This window comes from Ostrinia furnacalis, unplaced genomic scaffold (genome assembly GCF_004193835.3).
Source record: "Ostrinia furnacalis isolate ACB-3 unplaced genomic scaffold, ASM419383v2 OfSCF6717, whole genome shotgun sequence".
Lineage (NCBI taxonomy): Eukaryota > Metazoa > Arthropoda > Insecta > Lepidoptera > Crambidae > Ostrinia > Ostrinia furnacalis.
Window position 1 is genome coordinate 28,429 of NW_021136956.1, and position 12,547 is coordinate 40,975.

Here is a 12,547-nt window from a genome sequence, read left to right on the forward strand (position 1 = left end):
ACACATGTGGGTTAAAGTTACTCATATCCTACTCGGCGTTTGATATTTCATCCCAGACATAGGTGACATGCAATGTTTGCCACTTAGTGCGGTGGGACCATGGTTAAAATAAATTGGGGACATGTTGGGGGGACCACGGGTAAAAGCCGTCTTTATGGCGTGTAGTTTTTAGTCTATGCCTTCGGCGTTCCATAAAGCTTCAGCCAAACCAACATGCAGTGATCGCCATCGCCGACGCGATCTGAACGCGTTGGTTTGGCTGAAGCTTAAGTGCAGGGATACCACTGATATTAAACATGTGGCATTATGAAAATTTAGAAAAGTAAAAAAATATTGAGATGTCCTGTCAAGCCGGAGGAAAGACTGCGCCGACGACGATATGTCTGTATATGGTGACGAATAGATATTATATTCTAGGTTAAGTGCCAAAGGTAACTTTGAAAACAAAAAAATATATTTGTATGATGTTAGTCGTAATCGTTGTGAGGTCGCACCGTCGACAGAAGTAATCGCTACCAACTACAAATGTTGTCTTTGGTCAACCACAGACAAATAACAGTCATGCGGTCAGTGGTTACTTGTGTCGGCTGATATGTGACGACCCCATTATTTATAAATATGTTTTTAGTAGGAAAACCATTATTATGTGATGTTCTTTCTATTGGTAGTTAGTCCCCTCGCCAGCGGCCCTAGCCGCCTATCAACTATGACTTGATTTATATTTATAATTGCACTATTTTTAATATTATTTTTTCGTTCGGATGACCAACTATCTGCTGGACATTTAAATCAGAAAAAATGTTTTAAATTTTAATTGTATTTAGCTTATAGGCATACATTCTAAAATTTAGAAATTATTGTTGATATTATTTCATCAAGATTGAAGCTTCACATGACTACAAATATTGATTTTTACTTTTAAATAGTTATCTCGATGATTTATTAACGTTTTTTAATGAAGTTGCTGTTCGCGTTTGCGTTAGGATGTTGTATACGAATTAATTGAATTTTAATTTTTGTACAAATATCTAGTATTTTAATTTAATAATCAAATGTTATAGTGGAATTATTTCTCATTATTATTTTAGTTTACCCCCGAAATTGTATCGTAGAGACTATTCGATGTTGATTGTATTATGTGTTTAGGTATGTATGACTGTACTCGTCTCACACTTCATACATGTGCAATATTGATGGCTTTCCTGGCCCACCTGTTTTCCAAAATGCTTTCAGGCTGTGCTGATTGAAAACGTCGTATGTGACTGTAGTATTATATGCAAAAACACTACCTAGTCTATTTGCCAATGGTTTTATATTCTAAATTACAAAAATACACATACAGCGTTCTGAGATTCCACGGCCACGTTTCTTTAAATTGTAGAATTAGTTGAAAATAGCTTTTATTATTTGTGAATATTTAGTTGATTGCTTGGAGCCCGCGCAGGACGGCGCGAGACTGCAGCGGGCCTCTACGTGGTATCACACCTATCTCACTTGTTCTCGTCTTACTTTAGTGTATAAATAAAGACAGAAAATAAATGTATATAATTATAAACTCTCTTTTATTTCTCATCTCATTACATATTTAATCCACCAAGTGCGAATAATCCCTTAGTCTTATGGGAAGTCCATATTTTTGTCATAAAAGTTATTGTTTTAGCTTAGCGTACAAATTCACTAATCGATATAGGTGTTCCCTCACCTAGATAGAGCATTTGCCTGTAGCATTACCATTACCTTCGCGAGGGAAGACAACTTGCTGAGGGAATAACTTTTATAGCATTGGCTGTTGAATGCATTAACTGACGACTGTGCTGCCACCACATGGCAACTGTCATTCATTTCCCAGTCTAAGCTGTATAATATTTTTTGTCTTAGCCTGTCAGTCAAGTCACAGATTATTTAAAAAAACGTAATGTCAAATTTATTTCGTGATTTCGGGAATGGTGGTTTTGGTCCAGCGACTCGCTGTTTTATTTTAAAATTCTAACTAAAAGTGTCCAAATTATCTAGTAAGAATGACTGAAAAAGAGATGACTATGGAAGATTTCGAGGAGACGGTAAGTGGATACTTTGATTTTCGCTTAATTAAATTTTGTGACCCTAAAAACGATTGGGTTTCTAAGTAGGTCAGTCAGCCGCTTGGTTTAATTAATAAAATATCGTGTTGTGTTGCACTCCGGGACTGTGTAACCGCTCTGTAGGCTGGTATATGCCAGCTGCGAGGGGCCAGGGGCTTTCATTTAGTAACAATACCACGAAGGCTCAGAGGTGCTTCATTATGAGACGGGTGTATTTTAGGGCGGCGATTGTTTGCTCATGAATGAAAACATTTATGAATCATCGGAAATACAAGTCTAAACATAAGTGTCACTCCCATTCCTGTTCTTATTACATTGATCTGAGTAATGTGATCAAACTTTTTTAAAGATACCTACAGTTTTACAAGAAATAATTAAAGTTATCATCATAGCAAAAATTATTAAATTAACTTAGTCATGAATGACACTCAACAAAGTACATATTAATGCTATCTTCCTTCCTTACTACTCTGTACTATAAACTTAACTTCCTCTTGTTAACCAAGACACTAAAATAAAAATGGCTACAAAAACCAGGTGAAGCGAACAGACGAGCAGCTAGACCTTATGGAGTGGAAGATGGACAATGTGGAGAAGGAGCTGGTGGAGCCTGTGGACGTGCAGGACGCCTGCGTCATGAACCTACTCAAGTCTGTCTCGGAGGTAAATATCCACACACAATAATATTAGTTATCAAAATTCTTCCCATTGACATCAGTTCTTTGTATCCAAATTATTAATATGGCTAGTAATATCACTGGAAACTGTTTCAAGTTAATTTTGAGCCATCATATTAAAATATATAAATTTAAACCTCTTAATTGGCTTCTCAAAAGTTTGTAACATCATAAATTATGAAAATAATTAAGTTAATTAACAATCATATATTCTGAATTCACTGATAATGTCTAATAGCATAGCATATCAAATTCTCTTACACAAACATTTACACCTGACTCTCGTACTTACAATGTGTGATGTGTGTGTTGACAAACAAATGATGTCATGCACATGCCATTCAGTGTGATAATAACAAATGTGCCTCCTGATAACAGACTAATGTGAACATCTAAGTGAACATTCCATTCTGTGTAATGTTGACTAACAACAAAATTCAACTACATGAATAAGTGCTAATTTTTCAATTGCCAGATAAATGAGTACAATTTTATTGATATAACATGTACAACAAACTTTTTTGCTAGTACCCTCAAGTTATTGTTAATTTATTTGGATCATCAATCAATCTATCTGGCCACTGTGCCTCAAGATTGGTAAATTATTGTAAACCTAAATTAGAATAAAAATGGTCTGCCAATTGAAAAAAATATGCCTAGTAACAAAAACTGCATTTCCTCTTAAATACTTTATTGTGTATGATATTTACTTACTTATTTTCTGTTATAACCACTATTAAACAAGTAATTTATATTAAGAAAAGATAAATGAATTGGTATTTGATTTGTAAAAAAATAAGAAATGTTTGTTTTTCAGCCGGTTGCAATTTGTGTTGATGGAAGGTCAGAGAAATATTAGTGTACCGTGTCATGTGACTTGTGGTCTGACATTGTGCAGTATTTAATTACACATTTAGAGATATCCTCATGGTCATGTGCAGTTGTAAAGATATTCATGTGATTAAAATTGGCGATTGATATCGCTTTCTGAAAAAAAAACGTCATGTGTGATGCCTCCCCAACCCAGGCCAGTGTGGGGAGTGTAGATCAAATCCTCCATTTGCCTCTCGTATTAGAGAGGGTCGTGCTCTTGGAGATTAAATGATGACTTTTTTGCCAGGAAGCGATGTAGTCTTACGTTTTCACTTTGCAGTCCGCGTTTCGCAACTACAGTTGAAATGGCTGTTAAAACTAGTAGACTGTACAATGTCAGACCGCAACTATCATGCTTGTGAGTATTAGCAGGGGCTTGCGATTCGTAAGCGGCCCAGCCTTCAGGACGGCTCGCTTCGCGCCGGCTGGCGGCGACTCATTCGCTAGCCATATACTTCATGAGAGCTGACACCGAGACCATCCTCAAGGGAACTTTTTGATTAGCTTACACCCTGTATAATTAAGGATAGGGACCCTGCACCCTAGCGTCTTTAGAGCGTCGTCGCGTCGCGGTAGCGTTACGTTGGCGTCGCGTCGCGGTAGCGTTGCGTTGGCGTCGTGACGTCGATACTCCGCGAGGGCGCGTCGATACTCCCTTAGACAGCTCCTATAGCGAATGACGAAAGAAATCTGAACACAATAATAAACCAAGAATTCCTTAATGTGTTTCCTTGAGAATGGTTGGAAACAAACTCATACAATTTTATATCTTTATGTGTGTACTATACTGCTTCCTTTGCGTTACTACTTCAAATACTAAACAACTATCATTTATTTACCTATACCGTTATTTTCCTCATGTCTCACACAGATACTTCCAAATATGGGGCAACCATATTCATTTCATATAGATTTTTGTCAGCCAGAATAAAGCGGAATGCCTCCGGAGTCTGAAGACTAAATTGACGTTATAGTGGTAGTAAAATAGAGAATAAAACGAACAAAGGCTATTTTTATGCGCAATTTAGTCTGAAGGCTTCTGTTCTGACGGCGGACGCCAGGAGTTCAATTCCAGTCGGCCATAAAGGCGGTTGTTGATAAGTCGTAACTTTTATTCGTACTTAAAGTCTCCGAGTTTAATGTGAACTTTACGGTCTAAGTTCGGACTGAAAGGTATTCTTTTTTTGTATTCTCTAAAAGCGGCCATATAATGGTTTGACCCGACTGACCTATTGCTAGTCTGGATAAGTTAATTTTCCACCTAGACGGACAGTCGAACTAGGTCGCTATTTATCAAAGAGAGAACGCCAATTGGAACGATAGCTCCATCTGACTTTAAATATCATGAAAGCAAGCCATAAACGTTTTTAACGAATGTCCGGTCCAAGTTATAGTAACTTTATCTTTTTTTGTATTGATTCTGCAACATGGCCGACTGAATTTGACCCCCTGACGGCGCCATACCCTTGCAAACCCTGAGCAAGCTCCCCTTATAGGTGCGCTCAGACTACATGCAGCTACGTCGCGAGCTGGTGGAGGTACAGGCGTTACAACGAGAGCTCTCCACTCGGCTGCGAGCACAACTACGATTAGTCCACGGCAAGTTCGCGAGACTGCGTCAGCGCCTCGCCGCAGCACCACCGCAACGCTGAACGCCTCAATGGTACGCCTCTCATGTCTACTACTTCGATTTAGTATGTACTTTGATCAGCAAATGTTTGGTGGTGGGACTATCGTGAAGTAATTGACAGACAGCGCCATCTTTTAGTTAGAAAAAGAATTACAGACTGATCAAACTTTCCTTCTTAACGCTGCAAGTCCCGTGTAGCAAGATTCTATAGCTTGTCAGGCAAAAAATGTCAACTAATGAAGGCCAAGATTTTCTTAGAGGAAAATTAAAAACTCATTGACTTGCAACGACATTGATCAGGAAAAAAGAGGAGTTTGAAGTTTCAACAGCAAAAACAAATGCAACTTCGTTTCAATGATAGCATAATCGTGAAGTAATATGCAAGCAGCACCATCTCTTAGTTGGAAAAAACCTTGAAATTAATATAAAGTCGAGAAAAAAATAATTGAAGCGTGTATTAATTAAATATTCGTGAGCGCTGTTTGTGAAGATCAATATTGTTTGAAACGGATTGATTGTTATGTCCCATCCCATTGACTTCAATTATTTCAATGATTCTCAAACTAAATGTTTACAATTTATCTTGCTGTGTTTGCAAAAATGAGTAAAATAAGGCGTGAGAGGCAGCCAGAGATGTCTTATGTCCTAATACTAGAGACCAGATACAAAATTAATCAATAGATCCACCCTAGTGCCCCAAATAGTATAATGTAGGGTATAGGAGGATTATAATAATATCTATGTACGATGTGCCAACTAATTATAATATTATGACTTACTGCGCACTAAGCACTTGATCACTAAAGTTATTCGAATAATATGAGATCTCGTTTTATAGTAAGTTTAAAATTCAAGAGTTTAGCAATTAGTTTTGGATTAAATAATATCATTGTTCATTACATCATCATTAACAACTCTTGGATTTTCTAAACGATAACTTTTATAAAATATAGTTTATTTGAAAGTCTTTCGTAAAAACTGTTTAAAAATGTAATTGTCAAAAGTTGTTTTAAATATCAAAAAATATTTTATCGAAAGTAAGTCAATGTAATTAATTTACTCAATTTATTAGTGTTATACTTTTTATTGAAACGTAATTTAGATATATTTTGTAATGTTAGTAATTTGAGTATGGTTGTTAGTTATGTTTGGTATAGCTGTTGACCACGATCATTAAAGTACGTCTCGAATATACTTATGTAACGTAATTAAATCTCTATCAGCTAATACAGGGTGTTAGGAAAATATAAATCAAGGGCTAGATAGTTAGTTCCAAGTAATTAACTGTTTTTGTCCTGAATTGCTCTCGTGACGCCTGACTGAAGCATTCATCAGTGTCCCGACAAGAGAAGTTAATACAAGAGCAAAAATCACAATAAAAACAAGCTGTTCAATATTATGTTTTCCTAACACCCTGTATAGATAATAGAATAACAGATTTACAGTCAAGCTTTACGATTTTGATGATCGTGGTTGAAGTTTGATGCAAGTTGGTGCTAAATGTTGGTGAGGGATGTATGAAACATTACTTATAACTGCTGGTTTATTGTTATATGGAAAAAATCGAAAACTATTGATTAAGACTTCAAAAAAATTAAACTTTGTGGCAAATAGAGATAGTCGATATAGGTGCTGAAAAGATTGATTGAAAAGAGATTTAACTAAAAAAGAAAAACAGAAGCGAATCCACTCTTGGACTCTACACCCAGTAACAGTCGTGAAAGAATCAATCGGCCGTTCTTAGCTAAGTAGTTGCAGACAAAGGACATAGCGAAGCGATCTTGAAACTGGTTCTCTAACGAATAAAACTTTGTCTAGAATCCAATAGTGCAATGTATGGGATCTGTCACAAAATAAGTGCCACAGTCTACAAAAACGAACGTTGAAAGTCGATTCTGTTTCGATACATCGTCTGAATCGATTTTAGTCGTGTGCTAAACAAATAAAGATAATAACGAATGTTTGTAGTGTTTTGTAACGAGCATGGCTTATTAGTTTAGTTAGTATTTGTTTTATAGAATACACATGGGCGTAGTAATGTTTTATAACGTGTTCAGAATTAGTAAATGAAATCTAACCCTTCTTACTCAACTGTTTGTTAACACGTTGAATGTCACAAATATTCAAACAGTTTTCTCTCTAGTTTCTCGTCACGTCAGGTTAAACTTGGAACAACCTTAGCAAGCAAGTTCAAATTGATAATACTTAATCAATAATCTCAAGATAATGCAAGAAGCTTAATAAAATATTATGCTATCATAGCAACTGTATTGTCTGTGCCTTGTAAGGAAGGGTACGCTATATTCTTATTAATATCACAAACTTATTGTAGTAAGTAAAGACGATAACAAATCTATAGTCAGGCAATATTCATATTATTTTTTTAATTTGAATTGATTTGTTTGTTATTTTAATTTAAAATCATGACCTACGCCCATGTGAGAATTTGTTTCGCTTCAGTAGTGTTCAAACGATGCATTTATTTTTACATTTAAAGTTATTTAGAGTAGGGTAAGACCATAGCGATGTAGCGTAGTTATTCTAATAAAAGCACATATCACGCACCTGCATGTCTTAGGTACATTGCCGCGAGTGAAGCACCAGGGCATTCCTATACCTTGATTGATAGAATGGTATTCTAAAAGCCTCACAGTGAACGCGTCAAAAAATGACATTAAATGTATGACGGATTGTACAGCGCCCCTAGCGGGAAACGTTCAAAAACTGAAATTTTCATACATTTTTTAAACGCGCTTACTAGTGAGCACGTTTAATGTAAACTCGCCATTGATCGCAACACTAATTTTAAGCAATTTACTGCAAGGCTGTACAGCTAACTGTATGAGGAGCTCAATGTTATTAAAAGTGTCAAAAGACATTAGAAGACCATTCTCACAGTTAAAATATTGGAATACAAAGATCTGGAAGCGTTGACCACACAGCTTACAAGCGATTTACGTAATAAGGTCCGGTTTCCACCAAAACAGAGCGGAGCGGAGAAATGATTTGAATAAAAAAACCGATTTTNAACAACACATATCACGCACCTGCATGTCTTAGGTACATTGCCGCGAGTGAAGCACCAGGGCATTCATATACCTTAATTGATAGAATGGTCTTCTAAAAGCCTTGTACATTTCTAAATCTCATGTTTCTGATTGCAGCACTGTCTTTTTAAGCAGTTTAATGCAAGGCTGGACAGCTGAGTGTACCTTTAGTCCTCTATGAGGAGCTCAATGTTATTATAAGTGTCGAAGACATTAGAAGACCATTCTCACAGTTAAAATATTGGAATACAAAGATCTGGAAGCGTTGACCACACAGCTTACAAGCGATTTACGTAATACGGTCCGGTTTCCACCAAAACAGAGCGGAGCGGAGAAATGATTTGAATAAAAACACCGATTTTATTCTGTCAATTTCATTCAATTTCAATGAAATCTGATTGGTTTTTCAAAACGTTTCTTTGTCCCGCTCCGACTTGGTGGAATCCGGGCCTAACGAGGTCACAAGGCAGAACGTTATAAAGGGGTGAAAACGATACTTAATTTGAGTTTTCGTTTCTCACTGTATCGCTAACCTAAAGACTGCTATGCGATAAGGGTTGTGTGGTCCACGGGTCTACACAGAACGTAGACCTGCATAGTATAGGAAAAACTGACTAAGTAGTTCATGGCTGTGACTTACATTACTAGACTACCTGGATTTGGTATTTATTTTACAAAACCAAGCGTCGAAAGAGTTTATTGAATGTCAACGTTCTGTAATAGACCGACTTTGCGCTACTGGCAAACAAATCATTTTAATAACTTATAAAACAAAGCAATATTAAAATTATCTATAAAATTAAAATTTTCCTATTTATATTTCTCAATGACACGTTTCCGTTAGCGTAAAGAATTCACTCACGGCAATAACCATTTATAATTTTTACTCTTTTTAGTCAAAATTCATAGTAGGTAAGGAAAATACATGTCTGAAACTATGTCTAAGTCGTAATGTCTAAATTTAACGCGTATACCTGATTTATAGACTAGGCTAGCGTTAGTCCCAATAACGTTTTTGATATAATTTACATCGGGTTTTCTAGTACTTGACTTGTACCTGATAATTTTGTGCGTCTTGTCAAGCGTTTGGAGAGCGTGGATATAAATAAAAAGAACCTAAAATTGGTTCGTTGTCGTGTTAGATGTGTTGTTTATTTTATAGATGTCATATTGTAATTTATTTATAGATATCGTTTGTATTTCAAATATACGTAGACTTATTTTGGCGGAGACTGTTATTCGTCTGCCATTTTAAATTAATCCATAGACGATTGTCATTTTAGTAATAAAAATTGAGGAGATATTACAAATATTGACTCACACAAAATGCCAAACGTTTATGGACGCGTCTGTACTTTTCTTTGTATTTATTGACGCGTATTTTATATTTGGACGTCCTGTGGCTGAAATGATGATTTTATATTATACTCAGCTCCGATGTGAATACTCTTATGATACACTACTAATACTAATCTACTCGCACGTCCATTGCAGCACAATCTTTAATTAATATACAGGGTGAGATGCTGTTGCCAGGATTTTACTCACTATTCTAAATCCTAGGTCGCCCTGTATTAAAGCTTCTGTGTAAACAAACTAGTCTGTAAAAAGAGTCTAGTATTAAGCCGAGTACTCATTAGCGAACTGTAACCGTTAACCGTTGCATGCATTGTAACCAAAAGACATAGCGTGTACGTGTTTCGTAGGTTAGCGAACCACGTATACACTATCTTTTTTGGTTACAGTGCATGTAACGGTTACGGTTACAGCTCGCTAATGAGTACCCGGCTTTATTGATAGCACATCAAGCGAAACAACTATGATATTGGCAATTTATGTATTACCAAGAAATTGGTGCTGTATTGCAACAAACACTTAACAGCATGATGTGCTGGCGATAGTGTTGAAAGAATGGTATATTCCTTCAATAACACGTACTATCAAATGAAAATTGGCAATAAATCAGTGTACAAACCGCTGGACATCAACCTTATTCAGTTGTATTAAGTCCTATTTTACAGCAAAAATGTTTACTCTGATGTACAATCGGCGTCAAATATTTCGTGACACCCAAGGTGGTCAAAAAGATGACAACACAACCGTATATCAATAGGGATGATGACTGGGTAATGAAATCGACATTCTATTTAGTCGGTGAGAAAGATATTAAAAAAATTTTGGACACATATTTTTGAATTTTTTTCATATTCGAATAATTACAGTATTATATTGAGTTGAAATGTCACGTGACGTCACTTTTGAGTAAAAAATCTGCTCAAGCGTGACGTAACGCGCCATTTCAACTTGATGTAGCACTGTTATTATTTAATTATGAAAGAAAATAAAAAAATATGAGTCAAATATTTTCTAATTATTATCTGACGATCAAATAATTGAAATTTTGTCAACTAGCCTATTGTACCTAACAAAGACGTGTTGCGATCTTTTTGGCAACTTTGGGTGTCACGAACTGTTTGACGCTGACTGTACTGTTGACTGTAAATACATTAATTTATTATGTACACGCAAATAGATCCTGGCAAACGCAACTCACTCCAACCAATCTACACACTAATACACAGCGTTGTGAATACATTTATTATTCAGCACTATTTATTCAATGTACTGTTTAAGATAATTATAAATTATTTCTTACATTCTTGATATTTTGGATGTATGTACTAGTCTGGCTGGATTTTCAGTGTTTCTAGACTTATTAAAATAAGTGTCTAATGCGCTGACATTCATAAATAATTATGATGTTGAATAAAATGTAACGTATTGCTAATTAAGATTGATATTTGTTTGTTAAATCAGTGGTAATCCATCCTAAAGCAATATTCATAGCAATAAACGGCAATACTAGTTTGTTATTAATTAAGAATTTTACCTATAAATTATTGAAATGTCACAGTTTTGTGTTTAGAACACAAACAATCTGTTTGTTTATGATGTCAGCGTGTAATTAATTATAACATTTAGTTCGGCCGGCGCACGCGAATGACGTCACTGATAAGACTGAGAGAACTGCGCCTACGCAGTTAAGTGTTGAGTGTCAAAGACTTCGAAGTATGTGTGCTTGGTGCGAGTTTACATTAAACGTCATCGCTGGCGATTGCGTAAAAAAATATTAAATGTATGACAGGTTGTACAGCGCCCCTAGCGGATACTTTCAAGGACTAAAATTTTCATAGATTTATTGACGCATTCGCTAAACTCGCAGTAAGCAACACTGAAGTATCAACGTGTCGCCGTCATCCCCGTGTCGCTGGTTTGTCTGATACCTACGTGTGAATGTAGAATCACGTCGACCTGGCCTCGATCACACCCTTTTTGTAACGTATTTCGTTGGCTTACTCCACCCTAAAGTCTGGTCCAGACGGGTGTAACGCGTAACGGAATGTATCGTGTAATGTAATGGAAATAGTATGGGCAGCACTTCACATGTAATGCTCGTAGTGCCGTCCATACGTAGAATTCGTGTTACATTACACCCGTCTTAAGGCTGAGTTCAGACATGGTGATAATCTCGCGATTGCTGGGCAGTTCTCGTACATTTGCATAAAACCGTAACCCCACGATTATCGCTCGTCTGAACCGAGCCCAAATCATGTTGTGGGTTCAAAATTCTTAACTAAATGTCCTAGATTTTCTTAGCATCCATCTAAATGCGTTACAAAAAGGTGCGGGCCGTAACTAATGTCCAATTCCGACAATACCTACCCGCTCTATTCCTATCTATACTTCCGTAGTTTGCTTTAGCAATTTTTGATGAATGTACTAATTAATAGGCCCGTGGTTTGCGTCGAGTCATGATGTGCAAGTCAGAAGGCGCAAATCTTTCGTGGCCGCAAACTGTGCCCGAATGAGTGATTATGTCAGTATTTTTCTGTACTTCTGTAGTATATTTCTGCATTATAAGAGTTATAAAGTTTCAAACTAAAAACTAACTATGGAACACCGTAATCATGTGTTTAAAGCTCGATTAACACATATCAGTGAAGCTACAGTTCCGTCACAGTACCGTACCCATACATCTGACAAGTGTCAGTGACGATAGAAACTGTATGAAAGAATATTTCGCACTGTGCCGGTACTGTGACGGAACTGTGGCTTCACTGATATATGTATGTGAATAGAGCTTAATTATCAAACGCCCCTTGAGATTGATTAAGCCTGCCACCAAGGTTGTGTGTGACTTTATTAGTTCCAATCTGAAAGATCAAAGAATAAAGATCA

At 36.4% G+C, this 12,547-nt stretch overlaps 1 protein-coding gene across 1 annotated transcript; it reads left to right on the plus strand.

Moving 5' to 3' along the window:
* Positions 1-1,929: 1,929 nt before the first annotated feature.
* Positions 1,930-5,429, plus strand: LOC114362765 (uncharacterized). The gene is made up of 3 exons (XM_028318292.1): positions 1,930-2,060; positions 2,619-2,744; positions 5,128-5,429. Exons 1-3 carry the CDS (start codon positions 2,019-2,021, stop codon positions 5,281-5,283), a joined length of 324 nt encoding a protein of 107 aa, XP_028174093.1. The 5' UTR covers positions 1,930-2,018; the 3' UTR covers positions 5,284-5,429.
* Positions 5,430-12,547: the final 7,118 nt, after the last annotated feature.

What these genes read in the sequence shown, in the direction of transcription:
- LOC114362765 (XM_028318292.1), top strand. Translation starts at nt 2,019, where the DNA reads ATGACTGAAAAAGAGATGACTATGGAAGATTTCGAGGAGACG. An exon ending in TGGAAGATTTCGAGGAGACG is followed by an intron (nt 2,061 to 2,618) that starts GTAAGTGGATAC and finishes TACAAAAACCAG; the next exon opens with GTGAAGCGAACAGACGAGCA. An exon ending in TACTCAAGTCTGTCTCGGAG is followed by an intron (nt 2,745 to 5,127) that starts GTAAATATCCAC and finishes CTCCCCTTATAG; the next exon opens with GTGCGCTCAGACTACATGCA.